This window comes from Meles meles, chromosome 8 (genome assembly GCF_922984935.1).
Source record: "Meles meles chromosome 8, mMelMel3.1 paternal haplotype, whole genome shotgun sequence".
NCBI classification, from domain to species: domain Eukaryota; kingdom Metazoa; phylum Chordata; class Mammalia; order Carnivora; family Mustelidae; genus Meles; species Meles meles.
In genome coordinates, this window is record NC_060073.1 from 44,556,399 (window position 1) to 44,576,464 (window position 20,066).

Here is a 20,066-nt window from a genome sequence, read left to right on the forward strand (position 1 = left end):
ATCCTTCTACCTATGCAACGAGCACAGCAAAGTTTACCCCTTTCATCCTCCTTAGGGGTTCACGTCCTCTGGCGCCCAAGTCCCCTCCTCTGCACGGGCAGCATGCACCGTCCCTGATTCACTGACACGGCGCCGGCGTCTACACTGGCGAGGTACCCAGACACTGACTTCAGACTCGTGCTTACGCCGGCACTGACCACACTTACAGCAGATGTATGTGGACACTGGTGCAAGGATAATCTTTGTCTGTGCATCTGTGACTCATCTGGTCACTGATCACCCGGCTCTGTCCTTACCAGCCTCATCTCCACAGAGGCTGTTCGTTACACTGGCAGTGGGCAGAGAGATTGAGAGCAGATCCATGTCTATACGGGCAACGGGGACACTCACTGACAGCAGGCTCATGCCTACCCTGCCAGCGGGCACAGTCATGTTCCTCTCTTGACAGTGGGCAAAGCCAATAAAGACGTGGGTGCCCACCGGCCGTGAACATGAATGAGTCAAGACAGTGGACACGAAGGCGTGAAAGTTCCTGTTCACCCCCAGCAGGCCGGCCGGCTGAAGACGTTCATTGTGGAGTGTAACAGCTCTAGGCCTGCCTCGGGGGCATCCCTGGCATGGGGACGTGGAATTCAAAATCTGCATGTCAGTCCTGGAGTGCGGCCACTGGCATCGGGGGCACATGGCAAGCAGATGAGACCTTGTCTATTCCCAGGGCCTTGAGATCACGCAAGGTGAGGAGAGACTCAGGTTGTGTGACTCCCAGTGCCACCCGCTCCCTCCCCACCCCACGCCCGGGCCGGGCCCAGCCAGTCTGCGCTTAAAAAAAGCACCAGGAAATGTCACTTTCTTTTTGAGGAGGTGCGATGGGAGGAGATGGCCCAGGCGGTTTAGCTGCTGGCCTATTCAAAGGCTGGGAACGGTGACAGTACCCTTAAACCCTGAAGCTGGTTTCCTACCTCCTATCCAGGCCGGACAGAATTCCAGCCCCTTCCCAGCAAGCAGAACCTTGCCAAGTGCCAGCCCAGGGGCCCCAGAGCCTGCCCGCCTGTCACCAGGCCCCTGCCTGCTGCTGCATGTCTACTCTGTCTGTCCAAGCAGGACCGGGCACTGCCCATGGTGCGGCCATTCCCCCATCTGCCAAATGGGGTGGGGGTGCACCCAGACCCCCTGGAGCTCCTCCTCTACCCCTAGGATCCCTATGTTACCCACAAGAATACCTAGATCCTACTGGAGACACAGCCTGGCCGAGAGACAAGTGAGGGTGGAGGCCTCCTCAGAGGAGAGAGCTCCGGGGACATCTGACCATCCATCCATGCAGCTTTCGGTGGTGTGTTCATTTATTCAATCATCCAATATTCACTGAGTGCCTATTATACACCAGGCACCATTTTTCACAACCACCTCCAGAAACAAAAGCTTTAAATAAAGCTCCCAGCACAGAGCTGGGCACCCAGGAGTTACTCAGGAGCAAGGATACAGACATCTACCATGTGCTGACCCTTTCCCTGAGCCAGACCCATCCTGAGCACTCACACATGTCCCATCTCACTGACCCTGACCAACTCTGAGTTCTGCGCTGGTGACCGCCCCATTTTTGTAGGGAGGGAAACTGAGGCATGGAGAGGCTAGGCTGCCCATGATCAGGAACCCGGGAGGTGATGGAGTTGGAACTGGAAACCCAGCTTTGTCTGACTGCAGAACGCAGGCTCTCCACCACTCTCCCAGCCCCTCAACATCCATTCATGGAATGAAAGCCTGAGGGAGGGAGTGAAACTTTGTGTTGGTGCAGGTACGGGTCTGTGACCGTCTAGGGCCGTCAGCACGAGCGAGCAAGGGGAGCATGTACGTGCAGATGTTTGTGTGTTCGCCTGTGGGGCTTTTTTATGGAAAGCCTTCCCCTTGTTGTCTTGGTCTTGTGTGTGCTGGAGCTATACTTAGCTGCAGCCGTGACTGTAATGAGTGGTTAGTGGCACACCAGGCACTCTCATTGGGACCTGGTTTCCCAGGGAGATCGCTGGGGCCAGTGTATGTGTGGAGGGGGTGCAGCTTGGCGCTGGGGAATGCTCTGGGCTTTGGGAGGGAGCCTGGAGCTCACAGCTCCATGCATCGTGCAAATGGAGGTCCTCAGCTCCAGCTGGAAGAATCTGCTGTAGACTAGCATCCTCTAAGCCTCCAGACCCTGCCGCCCATGTCTGTGGTCCCTCTGCCGGCCCTTGCTGGGTAATTAAAATGAAAGCCTTGGAGCTCATGTCTAGACCCTGGGGACTGATGACAAGAAGCAGGGGCAGACGATGTGTGTTGGAGTTCCTGAGCCAGGGGACTCAGGAGGGTCCCTGCCTCAGCCAGGAGAGCGGCACTGTCCCTTTTTACACAGCCTGCTGGTGCTATCAGAGGGACATGCTCACTGAGGCTGGGGACCTAGGGAAGAGGAGTGGCCTCCCTACCCCAGGACAGACTGAAATCAGAGGTATGTTCCGTGCAGCCTGGGGCTCAGAGCCCCTGCCACTCGCTGTCTGCCTTCCAGTGGCCGCAGGGCGTCCAGAAAACCCTGGACCCCAAGGCTTCCCTGTCATGGGGCTCTGAGTGCAATTTCTTTCCAGCCTATCTTGAAGCTGCTTGATCAGAACCTCTCACCTTTGAGTATGGGCTGGTCTCCTGGATCAGCCCTGGCCCCCAGCTCCAAGCTCCCTCGCTCCACGAACCGTCCACCCCTGCATCTGCAAACCTAATTTCTCTGCTTTGGGGCTAGGTTTCTCTACCCTGCCTTCCACCCTGAAGTCTTCAGCTTCCCAGTCCTCTCCTCTGGGAAATTTTCTTTGAATGAGAGGTGAGACTTCCTTTCCTGCCTTAAAGCCAAGTGACTAGAACAGTATCCCTCCATCCATTCTTACAACCATTGATTTGAGCACCCATCTGCCAAGGTGCCCACCCAGCAGGGTGTCCATTCGTACCTTCTTCCTTCCACCCACTCATCTCCATCCATGGGCCATCCTTTTATCCACTCTTTCGTCCACTTGCTTATCACCCATCTGACCATCCAACCACCTCATTCTTGGCCACACAACTTCAGCATAATAGAGTGGGAAGGAACATAGCACTCCCGCAACTGGCCTTCTCAATCGCCCAGAGATGACCTGGGGATCTAGTCCTTCTTCCACCACTTACTAACTAGCTGGTCCATGCAAATAAAGTAATCTCTCTGGGCCCGTTGTTCCTTCATCAATGAAATGCGGATACTATCTCATCCTTCTGCCTGAGAGGGCTGTGGCGAAGTATGTCACTTTAGCAAGGATTTATTGATTCCATATTATATAACAGGAGCCATCATTCCTTGAGCTGACCCTCCTCCTCAAAGAGGCTGCAGCTGAGCCGGGGAGACAGGAAACCTTAATAGGGCAGCTCGATCAAGGGCAGGAGAAGTTCTCTGGCAGAGCAGACTGCTCAAGAAGGAACAGAACAGGCAAAGGCAGGACACAGGGGAGCAGCTAGGGAAGTGGCGAATGTACCTGGAGGCCAAGGGTGGGAGGTCTGGAAAGACATGTTGGGTGGGATTTTCCCAGGGAAGCACAACAGAGTTCAGGAAGGCCATGGGCATGGAAAGACTTGTCCAACTGGTACAAACCACAGCGATTCCTTACTCTGAGACTTTTACTCAGGTCCCCAGACTGCCAGGCGGAAAAAAAAAAAAAAAAATCTGCTTGGTGACAGCCAGGCCTCAGGAGACATGGTTCCTGCTGCCTAGAAGAGAAGCCAGTGCCTGGCATTTCTAACCTTTGTGCTGCTAAATACATCATTGGTGACAGTGGTTCGTGCCCCTGAGGCTGTGGGGCCACCGGACAAAGCTTCCACAGCTTGCTTCCTTGTCTCTGTGGCTTAGCCAGGCCCTCAGCATGCCAGCCCTCCCAGGGCATCTGAACCCAGGAACAGGTTCGCAGTGGTGACCCCGGTAGGTAAGCGTGTCTCGTGTGCTAGGCACAATGCTTCAGGCTCTGCCCTCCGAAGCTCACCCCCACCAGGAGCAAAGAAGCTTGGCCAGATGCCACCTGCCTAAGCCCACACTGAGGCCTGTGCTCTCGCCTCTACCCGTTCCCTCCTCACCCTTCCCCTGCCCTTGAGACAGTGGTCTCCAGCACACATGGCTCTGCTTTGAACCATATTTTCTCCCTCACGCATTATCTTTCTGCCTCTGCTTGGTGGATTCGCCCAACTCCCCTGAGAGGTAAGTGACACCATTATGCACAGTTTATGGATGAGATAAAAAAGCTCCCCCCACCCACCAAGACAAGGACCATGCTCCGGGCATGCGGGCTGCTTGGGCGCCCAGGTGGGAGCTTCCGTGGCAATATGGGGAGAAGCACGCCGCCTGGGCCTGGCCCTCAGCAGGCACCTGCCATGTATGCCACCAAGAGCCCTGCCCTCGTCCTGGGATCTGGTGGCTCCAGGTGGCCCAGTGGGTGACTGTGTTCTTCACAGCTGCTAAGAGAACCCCTGAGGCTGAGTATAAAACATTAATCTCTAAGTGGTAAGATGTTGGCCCTGGCGGGAGGCTGTGGTCTAAAATATCTTCAGAGTCCTGCCCTGGTGACAAGACCCAAGGGAGTCACACTTCCCTGCTGTACCATCCTCATGGGCAGAGAAGGTCCCTGCGGAACCAGCAAAGCCTCCTGGTTACAGCAACCCCTTCTTAGACATTTGTTTCATGTTCCCCAAATCCCCTGGGGGTAGAGGCCAGTGTCTGCAGGACCTCCTAGAAAGATGCCTCAAGTGCCAAACGGTGAGAATGATCAGGCATGACTGGAACACCTGCGTTGGGCCATGCACCGCGCTAACCGGCTTTCTGGACCTTATCTCGTTGGGTTCTCATGGCAGCCCCTTGAAGTGGGAACTCTTGGTATCCCCCCTTTATGGCTGAGGTGGCTGAGGCTTACAGAGGTCACACAGCTAATAATCACCGGAGCCAAGCTTGGACTTAGGCAATCTGCTCCAGTCTGGCCCGTGAACACTATACTGACCATCTTCTCAAAGTCTGACCGAGTGAGAAGCAGGTAAGCAGCCGTGGGGGGCTTTGAGAATGCAAATTGCTGAAAGACTTTTATCTGGAAGGGCCCTTTCCCTCTGGATCCCATACCAATTTCTCTCCAGCCCCAGAGCCCCTGAGAGGACAGCATCCCCACAGCCTGGTGGCAGCCCTGTGTGGCCCTGCCACCTCGTCCTGACTGGCACAGTTGGCCTTTAGGGAAAAGGCAGAGGGTTGCCACTGTGGTGAGGCAAGAGCCCCCTCCCTGAGGCCCAGCTTCCTAGACGTGAGGACTGTGCAGCCCCTGAGGCCATGGGAGGGGAGGAAAGAGGAGGGAAGAGGACAACGGTGGAGACTGGAGACGTAAACACCACCAAGCACCAGGCTAGCACACCCAGAGAGCCCATGGGGCAAGACCCTGCCGCCAAGAGCACAGTGCGGCTGTGGGGAGCTCTGCTCTTGTCTTTCTGACCTCCCACAGTCTCTCAGCTCTCGGAGCCCGGCCCTGGATACTGGCCTCTCGCGGGTCCTCACCCCTAGGCACACACGTCCACTCAGGACTTCTGCATGTCTCATGACCCCTGTTCCCCAGATGTCACATGTCTCCCTCCCTCACTGCTTTCAAGTCTTTGCTGAAACATCACCTGCTCAGGGAGGCGTTTCCTGCCACACTGGTTAAAATCCTCCCCACCCCCCAGCACTTCCTGGGCCCTACCCTCTGTGACGTATCTCCACGGCACTCCCCACCATCCAACACACTTTATGTTCATGTGTCCATTTATTTGTGTTCATGTTCATGTGTCCACTTTGTGTTCATGTGTCCATTATTTCTTTTTATTCTCCCCACGCTAGAATGTAAGCTTCTTGAGGGCAGCGATTTCTGACCATTTTGTTCTTTCCTCTATTCCTAGCTTCTAGAACAGCGCCTACCCCTAGTAAGGAGGCACTCAATAATTACGTTGATGGAACGAAGGAACAAATGAATGCTAACAGCCGCCCCTGGCAGGAATTACAGAGAGCGTCCTTAGTGTAGAGTAGGGGTGTAGGGCGAGAAGGCCCTTCCTGCACTGTGGATAGAGAAGGAAAGAGGTAAGGCAGCGGCACACCATGGGCAGGGGGCCAGGGGCTTGTGGGCAGGCCCGGAGCCAGAGTGAAGCAGGAGCAGGGCTGCCAGGCTAGGTCTGAGGAAGGCCTGGACCCGGCCAGGGCTGAAGGGGCATCCAAGGCCATGCGCAGGCTTGAGAAAGCTTCCTTTGGCGGCTGTGGCCCAGGCCGAAGCTGCATCTAAGCCTGGGCCCAGTGAAGCTCCGAGGCCCCCTGAGCTCAGCTGTCTGGGGCTGCCCTAGCTAATATTAGCTCATCCCCACCCAGCCTGGCGTCGGCCTGGCGGGGCAGGCCAGCCCGAGAGGGCACCGCCCCCTGGCACCCACAGGAACCCCAGGCCCCAGAAGCATCTAGGTTCTGCCTGGCCCTTGCAGCCAGTGCTCACCGTGCATCGCCTGTAAAGTTAGGCACACTGAGGCCCGAAGCTGGGATACCTGGTCCCATGCCCGCCAGCCCCCTCCACACTGGTGGTCCTGTCAGCGTCTCAGGTGCCTGTGCTTGGCTCCCCACCACAGATGTCAGTGGCCTCCCCCTGCCCCTCTACTCCGCGACACGACTTCCGTCTTCCCTCTCCCTCATCGCCCACTACACTGGGACAAGGAGGCAGAGCAGGGACCAGTGGCCCACACTGACCAGTGGGGGCAACGAAGATCAGAGGGGCCATGGTCTGTCTGTGATGCCCAGCAGCTTTGTGGCAGAAAGCAAGACAGAATCCAGGCCCTGCCAAGATGATGCCCCTGAAATCTGGCCCCTGGGAGACGGACTCCAGAAGCGGGAGCCCCCCCAGGGCCAAGGTAGGTGAGGTGACCCCCTAGAGAGTTATTTGAAAGGGGAGTCAGTTTCCGAAAGAAGGAAGCTGACAGAGAACAGCTGATGGTCTGGGTCTTCTAGAGCCAAGCACCAGCGAAAAGACAATAATGGAACCTACGATAATTAAGAACTTATTATGTTTCGGGTTCTGGGCTAAGTGCTTAACACATTCAGGCCTCTCCCCTTCCCTATGAGTCAGGCGCTATTAATATCCCTCTCGAGGTACAGACAGGTTAGGGAACTTGTCCAAGGTCACACAGCTGGGAATTGCTGGGGCCGAGACATGAATGCAGGCCTCCTGGCTCCAGAGGACACGCTCTTAGGAGAGACTGGGCTCCAGGTCACACTGTCAAGTGGGGCCTCGAGGCCCATCCACTTTCAGCAGAACATGCGACGGGGACTCCTAGCCGGGGACCTTGGGACAAAAAGCATCCTTAGGCTTTCAAGGGGAAGAGTCTGTGTTGACAGCCAGTAACTCATAGAGGGAAGGGGGTGACAGAAGGGACAGGGAACAGAAGGAGGTGGATGGGGAGGAAAATGGGGAGGGACAGCAGAAGAGCCTGTCTGGCCTCCAGGAGGAGTCGCAAGAGAAGTGACACTTGGGCATTTGGTCGGACCACCTGGGCCTGGGAACTGTCCCTGCAACACGTGTGTCCTTGTGTGAGAGCTCGTGAGTCCTGGTTCGGGAAACTAGTTCCTTAGCCTCTGAGCTCCGGTTGTGGGGGGCGGGCCAGGGGCTCACTGGGCTGAGGTGGAGTGAAAACAGAGTTTGCTGAGGTGAAGGGGGAGGGATGGGAAAAGCCTCATGTGGCCCTGGGTGGTGACAGTGGCAGGTGGGACCTGTCTTGGCTGCTGCTTGCCTCCCCCGACCCCCAGCCCTGACCAGGACACTCCGTGGCCCCAGCACTGCCTTAGTCTTTGTCTCTCCGTCACTGCCCTAGGCTCGGGGATGGAGGCACTGCGTCCCCAGGTGAGGCAAGGAAGAAGGGGGTCAGCTGGGAACAGGCTCCAGCGTGTGGGGCCTGATCTAGGTCTTGAACTCTGGTCTCCTTATCCATCCTCTCAATAAATATTTATTTAACACCCACTACATGCCAGGTCCTGTTCTAGGTTCTTCTAGTGAAAGAAACAGACAGCAAATGAGGTAAATAAGCAAAATACAGCTAGATGGTGTTAATGCAAAGGAGGAAACAGGAGAGCGTGGAAAGGCAGGGGGTTGAGCTGAGCTGATGACATTCGAGTCCAGACCTGAAGCAGGTGCGGGAGTGAGGAGGAGGGGAATGCTCCAGGTGGAGGGAACAGCAAGAGTAAGGGTCCTGAGGCAGAGGCACAAACACTGTATTGGTGGAAAACCATGGAGGCCAGAAGGAGAAGTGGGAGAGAGGCAGGAGAGCAGAAGGGAGATGGTAGGGGCCGGGAGCTCATGGGGAGCCCCCGAACCCTCAGGAGGACTTGGGCTCCTCCCTGAGTGAGACTGGAAGCTGGGGTCAGCAGAGCACAGAGGTGGTTTGGTCTGACTAGCATTTTACCCAGGATGGCCCTGGCTGCATGTGGAGAAGGAGCCGGAGGGGGACAGTTCCCAGTAATCCAGGGTAGAGAAGAGGGTGGCTTCAACTAGCGACCTAGCAGTGGAGGTGATGTGACACAGTTGGTTCTGAGATGCTTTTTTCAACATGGAGGCAACAGGATTTGCTGATGCATGAGAGAAAGGAAGGACTCAAGGATGGTGCCAAGGGCTTTGGTCTGAGAACTTACTGGCCTGGGCCTCATCCCCAGGCCCGTCACCCTGGTGCCAACTTCTTGGGCACAGGGAAAGATCAGAATCACGCCCCTTGAAGCTCTGCCACCCTGCACACACCCATTCAGGCTTCTCGGTGTCCTGATACTTCCTCTCAACTGCGAATGGCTGCCCGCCTTAGCACTTCTCAGAACCGAGGGTGTGTATGATTCATCTGGGGATCTTGTTAACATGAAGGTCCTGACTCTGGAGGTCTCCGGCAGGGCCTGAAACTCTTCATTTCTCCTGTGCCCAGGTGACGTCGGTGCTGTTGGTCAGAGGATCACGCCAACTGGCAAGAGCCTCTATGTCCCCAGCCCTCAGTGCAGAGTCTCCCTGTCCGGGAGTGGAGCCAGCATCCCGAGCACCCCGGCCCCCAGATCCAGGAATCATTCTCGAGGGACAGAGCCTAGGAGCCTGACCGTTTGGAAGCAGCCTAGGTCATGTGAGAGTCAGTCACAGGTGGGAATGCCCCTACAAGCACCCCTGCAGCCCCCAGAGCAACGCTGCCCAGAGCCTTGCCCAGGGCCAGCCCCACCTGGCACAGAGGGAGCTCACTGCCCCACAGCGCCCCCTGCCCCATCGAAGCTAGCTGCCCTGCCTGGCCCAAGCCCCTGCAGGCGGCCGCAGCATTTCCTCTCTGAATGCACCTCTCTGCAGCTCCCACAGGGCACACGGCCAAGGGAATGGCCTGCAGAAGAGGGCAAACAGGTGCCACCTGCTGGGCCTGAGCAAAGCACACACTGAAGAGGTGGGACCCACAGGTTTATGCGCAGGAGAGGCTGGGAGAGCCAGGGACCGGTCGCAGCAGTCACAGCGGCAAGCCCAGGCAGGGCGTAATTCCTGTGCCTTGAAGGAATGAATGAGAGGAGGTGGAGAGAGCCTGAATGAATGTAGGAGGAAAGGAGGAAGCTCTTCAGAGCCCTTCCCCGGGGCTCCTCCCTGCTTGGTGTCAGGGCTCTTGGCAGGAGAGCTCAAATGTGTCCGAGAGAGGGGGCAGGGCTGAAGAGGTGGATGGAGAGATAGGGAAGGACTAACTTGGCACCCACAGCGACTCTGGAAAGCTGAAGCCCAGAATTCTTAGGCTCCTGGAATGTCAGAACTGGGGAGGGACTTGGTCATTTGGAATGACCTTTGTACTTGACAGAGGCCCACCCTGCAGCCCAAGGGAGTGCTGGGATTGGCCCAGGGGAGCCTGGCTTGGTTTAATGGCTCGGCTACAGACCTTGCTCTGGCTTAGTTGCCTGATGCCCACAACGGGGCAACTGTCTGTGGCCTCATCTCTCCATGCACCTGGACTGGTTGGTCCTTGATCCCGAGGGCCTACCAGGCCCAGCCACAGGCCTCCAGAAGTGCCCCCACTGTCCTCCAGCTCAAATCGTGCAAGCTTGGCGACTCCATGCCCAACCCTCGCTCCCCAGAGTGATCAGCTAGGGCAGGGGCAGCCAGGGTAAGCGTTAGGGGCCTTGTGGAATGGGTTGTCACATTCAGCAAATCTAGAGTAGACACTGAGAAAGGGAAAGAGATGAGCACCAACCCAGAGGTTGGAATGAGGGCCGGAGATGAGGAGGCCTGGGAGGAGGCTGGCAGAAGGGAGCAGCTCATGTCCGGGTTCCAGCGCAGAAGGCCTCGAATGCCACACTAAGGGGGAGCCAGCATTACTCCTGTGCAGGACAGTTTGGACCTTTCCTGAGTCCTCTGCCATTCCCCTGTAGGCATATGGAGCCCCAGGGCCTGCATGGCTAATGGGAAGCAATGCGGCACCTTCAGAAGACCCTGTCCCTGGGGACTGCCAGAGCACGTCTTAGCCCATGAGGCTGGACCCTTACCTACCCAAGTTCAGGGCCTACAACTTGATGAGCAGGAATCCCAGACAGGTTGTGAAGAATGAGTGTTTGCTGGGGGAGGGAGGGGAGGGGAAGGAGACGGAAACCCTAGCCTGGGCCAGAGACCCCACTATCCTGGAATGGCAGTGGGAGGCAGTCCTGAGCAGTAGTTCCGGACAGAGTTCCAGTGCTGGCAGCCCAGGTCCGAGGGCTGGCTCTCCCGCTCGGGAGCTGAGTGACCTTGGGTAGGTTACTCACCTCTTTGAGCCTCAGCAGCCTCATCGGTGACATTGGCATGATGATAATGATACAGTTCCATGGCACTTTTGTGAGAATTAAATAAGAATATGGAAATGAAGCCCTTATGAAGGATACATAGTAAATGCTTTCCTAAATAGCAGCCGTTAGTATTATAATTCAAGAAAGGAAAGGGGTTCTAGAAAAATCCTGCTAGGAGGATGGTAAGAACAGAATTTGGGCCAACTCTGGGTTGAATGACCTGCAAACATCTGAACCAGCTGTGCTGACTCCTGGGTGGGGGGCACGGGGGGCCTGGAGAAGGTGGGGTGGGAGGGCCGTTGAAGGCTTCATCCCCCTCCCTCAGGGGAGGAAATAATGGGGGTAAGTAAGAGAACAGCATGTGCAGGTAGTACTTGATGCTCTGTTAAAACTGAGAGCCAAAAGAGATGCAAATGGCCAGGCCCTGGGCCGAGAGGCTTCGAATGAGAGTTTGAGTTTCACTAATTTCCTGTGTGGTTTTGGGCAAGTGTCTTCCCCCCTCTGAGTCTGCTTCTCCTCCACCAAATGAGGGTAGTGGCTAGAGGTGGCCCAGGAGCACCCATCTTCTCCAACAGCACTCATGTATGTGGAAGGTGGTCCCTCCCACCCAGGGGGTCTCCATGAATCAGGCCTGGGCAGCCAATAGTCCCCTTTTCCTCGGACTCTGTCTCTAGGGAAGGGAAGCTCAGGCCGGTGGCTAACCTAGGGGCTGACGGGAGGGAGCAGCTCAAGGCCCTGACCTTTTGGTCCAGAGTAAGCACACTGGTCATGGGACCGCTCAGAATAGCCATAGCACTATATTCAGCTGTCTTGGAGGCCCCAAGATCCCTGGCCTAGGCAGCGGGCCCTGAAATGAGTCCCCTCCAGGCTCCCCCCTCCACCTCTAAGACAACCGCCTGCCAGTCTTCCCAAAGCTTCTGGCAGATAGCAGGCCTCCTGCCCACAGTCAAGGAGCACAGACATCTGCCTCCAGGGCACAGGACTCTAGACACTCCCTGAGGCATGGCGAAGGTGCCCGAGGGCTCTCACAGAGTTGGGAGTTAGAGATCTGGCTTTCTGAACCAGCCCTCCATCTGCTCACCTGTGGCCCCTCTCAGGCCAACTTCCTCATTTTGTCATAACAGTAGCTCCTATTATACTGAGTTTGTAGGAAGCTTAGAGTCTGGAGCAAGACACAAACTTGAATCAAGCAAAGCTGCTAATGAACATTTTATTACATACCAGATAGCTTCTCTGAAGGAAAGGAAGGACTCTCAACCCTGACCCAATGTGTGGGGTCTGGGAAGGCATCACCAAGGAACAATGTTTCAAGCAGGGTGTGAAGGATGAAGACGTGCAGACCAGGAGGAAAGAATGCTCCCCAGGGAACAGCATGTGCAAAGGCCCTAAAGCAGGGATGCCTGGCCCAGGCAAGAAACTGAAATGAGGCCAGAGTAGCTGCAGCTCAGTGAGCCACAGAGACAGCCAGGCCAGAGGAGACTGAGGAGACAGGCAGGACTGGAGCACCCAAAGTATGGTCCAGGGAAGCACCAAAGGGTTTTAAATACGCAAGGGAATAGACTGACAGATTCGTGAGTTAAAGAGACCTCTCTCTGTGGTGGTCAAGTAGAGAATGAACTGGAGGGGCCGGGAGCTGAAGGCAGGAGAACAGCTGGGAGCCGCCAGAGGGGTAGGTCTGAGGGGAACAACGGTGGCTTGCACCAGGATGGTGGACGTGGAGATGGAGGGCAAAGGATGGACTCTAGAGAACCACGAAGGGGAAAGATAACATGGATAATCGGAGTGATAATAGCAACCAACATTTACCGAGCACTTACTGCACATGAGGCCCTGTGACAGGGGGCTCTCCACACACCACCTCAGTGACTCTTCCATTAACTCACTCATAGGGCCAATTTTAGAGGTGAAGGGGCTGAGAGACTGCGATGGGGAGACACTGGTTTGTGATTTTTCTCTACTGACAAGGGAGCTAGGGTTGGGGGTGGTACTACCCAGAGTCACAAGGACACCTATAAAAGTATCATAGGAAGGAGAAAAACAGCCAGTGGGGGACAGACACACTGTTGTGGGGGGCACATGGGGTGGCAGCAGGGAGGGTAACCCAGCAGCCCCTTCTCCACCGCTCACGGGTCCCCTTCACATGTTACCATCCCTAGAAGTGGGGCCCTGGCAGACTCTGAGGTGGGGGGCTCTCTCAGAAGTCCCTGATAACAGCTCTCTCCCTCCGCCTCTCACCAAGACTCCAAGAGCCCTGTGTTGGCTAAGGCCCACGGGAGGAACAGAAGTCTCTTGCTGGGCTCTTCACTCCAGCCACCAAGTGCATTCCTTCCCGGGGAGCTGAGGAGAAGTTGGGGCTGCCTTGGGTCCCAAAGAGCAGGGGACAAGGCAGACAGACAGCCAGCCAGCATCAGAGGGGAGGTGGGCAGGGGGCAGGTGGGGCTGCCCCAGCTTGGGAACCACTGGCACTTCCTTGTCATTTGGAAGGTCAAATGACTGCCACTTGAAAGGGGGACAGATCTCATGACACACACACATGTACACACCACATACTAAGGATACTCTCTGGCCTATGGAACAAGGACCACCATTAGCCCTGACCTGACACAGAACAATGTTCCTGATGAAAACATGCAAATCTCAGATAAAAGCCAAGACAGAGAGAAGGACAGGTTTGAAGGCAGGGCTGCCCCAGGCTTTGCCAACAGCCCTGCCTGCTCCCACACCCTCATGGCTTTGTGTGCCAGGACTGCCATCCCCTGCCATCTGCCTGGCTAATTCCAACCTGCCTCCTAAAGCTTACCCTGGCACTGCCTCCTCTGAGACTGTGCGTCCTCTCAGAGCTCCGGGAAGCCCCCTCACAGCCCTTACCACAGAGAGTCACCATCATCCTCTGCTTGCGTGTGTCCACCCTTCACCCCGTCCTGTGCCAGCTCACCTCCCCACCCCTTACCCCCTCAGCCAGGAAAGTATAGGAGAGGGGACCCAGGGAACCGACTGCTCTAGCTCGCACTATCACCCCTCAAGGGGTCAGATGGGACCTCCCGCTCCAGCCAAACAGCCCTTACCTTCCAGGGCCAGCAAGAAGGCCTGGGGCAGGGTGGCCTCACTATCTGTCTGATCTACACACCCACCACTGGCCTGGGCTAGAGCAGTATTTCAACCGAGGACAGGCATGAGGAGCAAAACCGCTCACTAAGGCAGCTCGGGAGGACCAGGAGATCAAGGGAGCAAGCAGGAAGCTGGTGTGGAGTTTCATCCTCCTCAAGACACACCCACACGTGGGCAACACAGGGTCTCTGTCACAAACAAGCACCCACAGCACACTGACACCCAGAGCCTCAAACACACAGTCCGAGCCACACGCAGGGTCCCCCACACCATGTATGGCCTCATGCACAGATGTTGTCATGCAACAGCCTTACACACACACACACACACACACATACACACACACAGCCTCACAGGCAGAGCTTCACATGTGCGATGTCACACTCGCCACACACAGCCATACGCTCACACAGGGACACACTCACCTCAAGTTTCTCACGCACACCCGGCATTTCTCTTACACATACAGTCTCCCTCTCTTTCTTATGTACGCGCTGTCTCCCACGCTGTCTCATTCTCACACACAAAGTCCATCTCCAAACACACGGAATCTGTCTCTCTCACATTCACACAGGATTTCTGATACAGAGACTCACAGAATCGCTCTCACAGAGTCTCACCACAAACACACACATACCACACACACGTGCACAGGGGCACACGCACGCACACCCTACTCCCACAGTCTCTCTCACACGTTTTTATTCTTATCCAGCCTTTCTCACACGTATGAAGCGTCTCTCACACCCACAGAAAATCCCTCTTACACAGAATCTCTCTCACACACGTACAGCTTTTCTTCCACACGTACATGCAATGTCACACGCATCCACCAGGATTCTGCTGTAGCATCTAGAATACAAATTGAAATCCTGACCCACCCGTGTGAGGAGGGGGGAGGGGTAAACAAAGGTGACAGCAGCGGCAGAGCGGAGACGGAGGGGGAGGAAGGGCAGGCAGCGGGCTGCTCCCTGCGCAGATGAGCCGCAGAGAGGCAGCGCAATGCAGCGAGGCCAGCCCGGTGTGCAGCAGGAAGCCTGGGTTCTAATCCAGGCTCTGCCCTCAGTTCCTGAGTGCCCTTGGGCAGGTCCCTCCTCTGTGGGCCTCAGTGTCCTCAGATGTCACTCAAAGGAGTCAGAATGACTCTATGAGTCTCCTGGGGAGAGAAGGTGGTGGCGCAGATGGTGGGGGGCTTCTAACCCACCTCCACCTCCCCCAGACACTCCAGCCCTTTGCCTAGAGTCCGCTCTTCAGGGAACACTTGAGACAGTCAGGACGTTTCCGTAAGGTTTTGAACTCCAACAAGACCCCAAACCGCACTAACCAGCCCATTTATCTGCATTGGGTGAAGGCCACCCCATGGCCTAAGAACGTCAAGTGGAAGAGGATGACAGTGATGGGGTGGAAGAGGCCCCATATGTCCCCCTGCCTATCCTGAAAGTCAGCAGCACAGCCCAGAACCTGAAAGCTGAGTCCAACGTTGGGGTGGGGGTATCCAGCCTTTTACTAGGGAGCCAGGTGGGCGAAAGGACAATGAGGAAGTTGGGCTTTCTCCTTCCTTCCTGGGCTGAGGAGGGTGGTGGTGCTGGTGAGATGCTGTCCAAGGTCAAAAGCAGGCTGAATGGGTGGCTGCTGCAAGCCAGGCCTTTGCCAGCATGCCCCCGGCCCCAGCATGTACTGGTTCAACCTCCCAGTCCCCCTCTCCTGCCCCTCCCCACAGCTCAGCCACAGCCTCCAGTTACATAATCCCCTGGCTGTGGTGGCCTCTGTTAGGAGGAGAGAGGAGGGTAGACCTCTCAGGGTCCAGTCCATTCTGGGAATGGCAGGGAGCTGGCAGCCAGCTCAGGGGAGGATGGGGTCCCAGGAGACCTGGGTTCTAGTCCTGTTCGCCTCTAGCTCCCTGAGTGACCTTGTGTAGGGTCTTCAGTGGCAAAATGAGGGGCTTGGTCCTCTCCCCAACCACCCCCCCAACACACACATCTGTTCTAGGATTTAATGTATAAGACTCAGTCCTGCTCTCCCTCCTTCACACGCTAAAACATCACAGATCTACCAGGCCTATGCCTAAACACTGACTTTTTCTCCCTGTGGACACATCAGTGCCCCCCAAGTCCCCTTCCCCCACTGGCCCTCAGCACTGATCCTGCCCCCTCCCCTGCCCCATCCTCCCCACTTTGGCTCCTGGGGACAGGAGGGAAAGGGTGTGGAGCAGTAAAAAAGAGCAGTGGTTTGCCTGGTAGGGGGTTGGGGGGCGTTCTGCTTTAAATTCCCAACTCAGACCTTCCCCCTCATGCTTTAGGCTCCATTCAGACCTCACAGAGCCCAGGGAATGCAAGGGGCGTCTCCTCCAGGGTGGGTGGCTCGTACCAGTGTTTCCCTTTTCGGCTCAGTGAAGCAAATAAAGACCCTTATATTTCACCAGACCCCCTCTTCCATTTTACAAAGGAAGAAACTAATCCAGAGAAGCCTCTGAGAGGCCAAGGTCAGCAGCAGGGTGCCCTTGCTCTCCAGCAACCCGCTGCTATCCAGAAAGGGGAGTGGCTGATGAAGACACGCCCACCTCTCGCACACCTTCCTGCCCATTTCCCTTTTAGAAGCCCCCACTCTGCTCCTGACAGGTCCCAGAGGCAGCACAGGCACACGCCTAGTGGCCCCCTCCAAACCGCCCCCCCTTTTGATGAAGAAGGACAGGCAGTGTTCCCAGAAGCAGGTCTGAGGGGCCACGTCACCCTCTCCACAGCCCAGGCCCATCCATACCCACTACCAAGCTATTAATTAGCCATAGAGATTCCCCCTTGACCATCTCTTCACAACAGCCGGAGGCTGTTCTCTGGGGAGGGGTGGTCTGCCTCAAGCAGCGGACCAGGCCAGGCCCTCCTCTATAGGCCCTGACTGGCTCCAGATGCTTTTCCCTGGGAGGGAGGAAGGGCTCCCAGCTCCTCTCCCCATAACAAAATCTAAAGGGCAGCTCACATCTTCCCAGTGTACAGCCGCAAAGACACAAACATGCATGCACAGGCATTCCTGCATACTCAAACATACACACATGTTCTCTCCTTCCCACTAATATCTGACCCACCCAAAGAGACACCACCATACTTACATAAATATGCACACACAATCTACGCATACACACAAACAGCCATTTGTACTCACTCAGACGTATTAAATTTGGAAATACAGACGCAGACCTTCCATACCTACAAAACTAGTCACCCTCCAAGAGCACCCTCTTTTTTATCCTCCCTCTTAGACACGGTCTCCTTTGTACACACACACACACACACACACACACACATACACACACACACACACACTCCTTCCAGTTCTGACTCGCTAAGCGCCAGTTCTGGAATCCACCCCCGCCCCAGGGAGGCAGAGGACCCTGCCTTCCCCACCAGGCTCCGCTCTTTTGATGGAGAGATTGTCACTTACCCGCGCGTAGCGGGAGGAGTAGGGGTCCTCGAAGAGCGCCCAGATGCGCGGCTGCCAGCGGCGCCAGAAGCCGCCCGGCCGGCCGTCCGGGGAGTCGCTAAGCGCCAGACGTTTGGTCATCTCCAGCTCGTCCTCACCGTCGCCTGAGTCGCCGGGGCCGTCGGCGTCCGCGTCGTCGGCGCTGTTGTCAAGGGGTGCGCCGCCAAAGCTATCGAGTGCCTCCTCTGCGTCGCGATGCTGGCGGTAAGTCATCCAGCAGCAGGGCTCCACGTCGGTCTCGTCGATGCCCCAGAAGGCCAGCTCCTCCTCATAGAGTGGCCCGCACACGTCGGCGGGGCAGTGCAACTTGCCAGTGCGATAGTAGTTCAGGATGTGCGCGAAGACGCCTGGGTGGCGGTCGAAAAAGAACTCGTCGGCGCGCGGGTCATAGTCGAAATGGCTGTGGGCGTCGGGCTCCGCCAGCCAGGCGAGCCGCGTGCCGGGCAGCGTGCGCAGCGTCGAGCGGTACGTCTGGTGGCGCGTGCCGCCCACGTTGATCACGATGCGCTCGCTTTCGTCCCCTTGGCCCATCGCGGCGCCCCCTTAGGCATGGCGCGGCCCAGCGACACCCATGGGAGCGGCCGCCAGGGGGAGTTGGCGCCGGGGAGGGGGGCGCGGGGCCTCCTCCCCCCTCCCCCCAGCCGTCGGGGGGTACAGAGGATGGTGGCTCTGGCCACCCCAAGAGCGACCCAAGCCCCTCGGGGCGCTTTCTGTTGGGTGCTGGTCCAGGGGAGTGTGCGCGGGATCCCAGGGGTCTCTAGGCGCCAGATGTGGGGAGGGAGCTGGTCCGGCTGCGGAGGAGGCAGAGGAGGAGAGAAGGGAGGAAGAAAGGGAGGGAGGAAGGGAGGAAGAGGGACGGCGCTCAGCGGCGAGCCCCGGGAGGAGGGAAAAGAGGGTTGGGGGGCCGGGCTCCCGTCCCCATCTCAGCGGGAAAATGAAGAAATTGACACAAAGCTTTTTTGGGGTAAGGTCAGCTGCTCCAAAGGCCGGACAGATAGATCAGACCCCGGAAGGGGGAGGGGAGGAGAGGGGGCCGGGAAATTCGCGCTCGGCTGTGCGGTGGTCGCCGCAGCGCGCTCTCGGCGCTGGGGAGATGGATGACCGCTGCCTTCTTCCCTGCGTGGCCGGGCTGCAGCTCGGGGCGCAGGGCAGGCTCCGGCCCCCTCCCTCTCTCCTTGCCTGGCTGCCTGCTCCCCCCGGCGGCGGGCGCGCCTGCCTGCCCGCCCGCCCTCCTCGCTCCTTCTCCCCGCCTCTTGGAGGAGATGGCGGGCCCCCTGGGCAGGGGCACCCGGGGCGCTGCTCGGTGCGGCGGCCGCGGAGCGCTGCGCTCGGTGCGCGCTCCGCCTCGAGCTGGGTTTCCGCGGGGCTACGCTCAGGCTTCGGCGGCGGTGCTGAAGGGACAGCTCCCGGGCTGTGGCGGAGCTGCGCGGGGCCGGGCACGGGTTCTCCGGGCTGGGCTCGGTCTGCGAGGCCGGTGGGCACTGGCTCCGGTGCCTCTGCGCCCCGCGCTTCGCGCCCGGCTTCGGGCAGGCGGTTGAAGGTGCCGGTCAAGGCGAGGGGGCTGCGGCGGTAGCGACCGGGAGGCGGGGGTGGCGGGTCCAGGCGCGGCGAGGCGAGGCCGGCTAAGCCGGCGAGGCCGGGGAGGCGAGGCGCGGAGCGGCCGCCGCCGCCGCGACGCTGCTGCTGCCCGGGCTGCTGCTAGGCTCGCTTGCTCGCTTGCTCGCTTGCTCGCTCGCGCGGTCCGCGTCCAGCCCGCCGCTCTCCGGACACAAGCACACGGCGCGCGCAGCCGCACTCGCCCCCGGAGGGAGGCGCCGCGCTGGGTCCTAAAAAGCCCTGATTCCGCGCCCCCCTCCCAGAACGGCGCGGAGCCGGCCTCCCTCAACCCCGGCGCTGGGGGCGCCCGCCCCGCGTGGATCCTGCTCTCCTGGGGGACCCGCCGACGCTCCGCCCTGGGGAAACGCCACTCTATGGGCGGGGGCTCCGGGAGACGTCTAAGGCCTGCGCCCCCCGGGTCAGACTGAGGTTACAAGGGCGTCGGCACCGTCACTGTCCTTCCAAACAAGAGACTTTCCCATCCCCTAGTGAAATGTGACGACCCCGACCGCTATCAGAGACGCCTTGACCTGGACCAGTATTGGCGGCTCCAAGCAACCTTTAATACCGACCTTTTCTGCAGAACCTGGAGCCCCCGTGATCCTGTCAGAGGTCCCTCTTGAATGGACTCCAAAATAACACCCTTCAAACACACAACACACAACTAACGCTGTCCTCTAAACCCTACTAACAACCCAACAAGCCTGGAACCCTGTGATTGCCTTTTGACCCCTTACTCATCTTGGGCCCTTCACAACTCCAGGCTGACCCTAGTCTCTCATTGAGGGCCACAGGCTCTGCCATACTGATCCCAGCTCACTTATCCTCCCACGCTAGCTCCGGATCCCTAGGATCCCCTATGAAAGGGGTATTCTGCCTTTAGAGGTCAGAAGGAGCAACTGCTCCTAGTGGTCCTAAACACTGACATCCCCCTTCTCCCAACTGGGCTTCAGCCTCCCTGGGCTGTAAGCTGTTGTTGAGGCGGGGAGCTGGATGGGAGCAGCTCTTGCTATGATTCCCACAGCTTCACAGTTGATCTTGGGGATGGGGAGTTACAGTGTGGGCCTCCAAG

The 20,066-nt window shown here is 57.7% G+C and overlaps 1 protein-coding gene across 1 annotated transcript in view; it reads right to left on the bottom strand.

Annotated features, from left to right (window-relative positions):
* KCNC1 (potassium voltage-gated channel subfamily C member 1) overlaps positions 1-19,015 on the bottom strand; it is a 44,125-nt gene extending 25,110 nt beyond the window's left edge. Inside the window, exon 1 of the mRNA XM_046016022.1 lies at positions 17,360-19,015. Coding sequence (XP_045871978.1) covers positions 17,360-17,929 — 570 coding nt within the window. The 5' untranslated portion in view covers positions 17,930-19,015. The remainder of the gene's footprint in view (positions 1-17,359) is intronic.
* Positions 19,016-20,066: the final 1,051 nt, after the last annotated feature.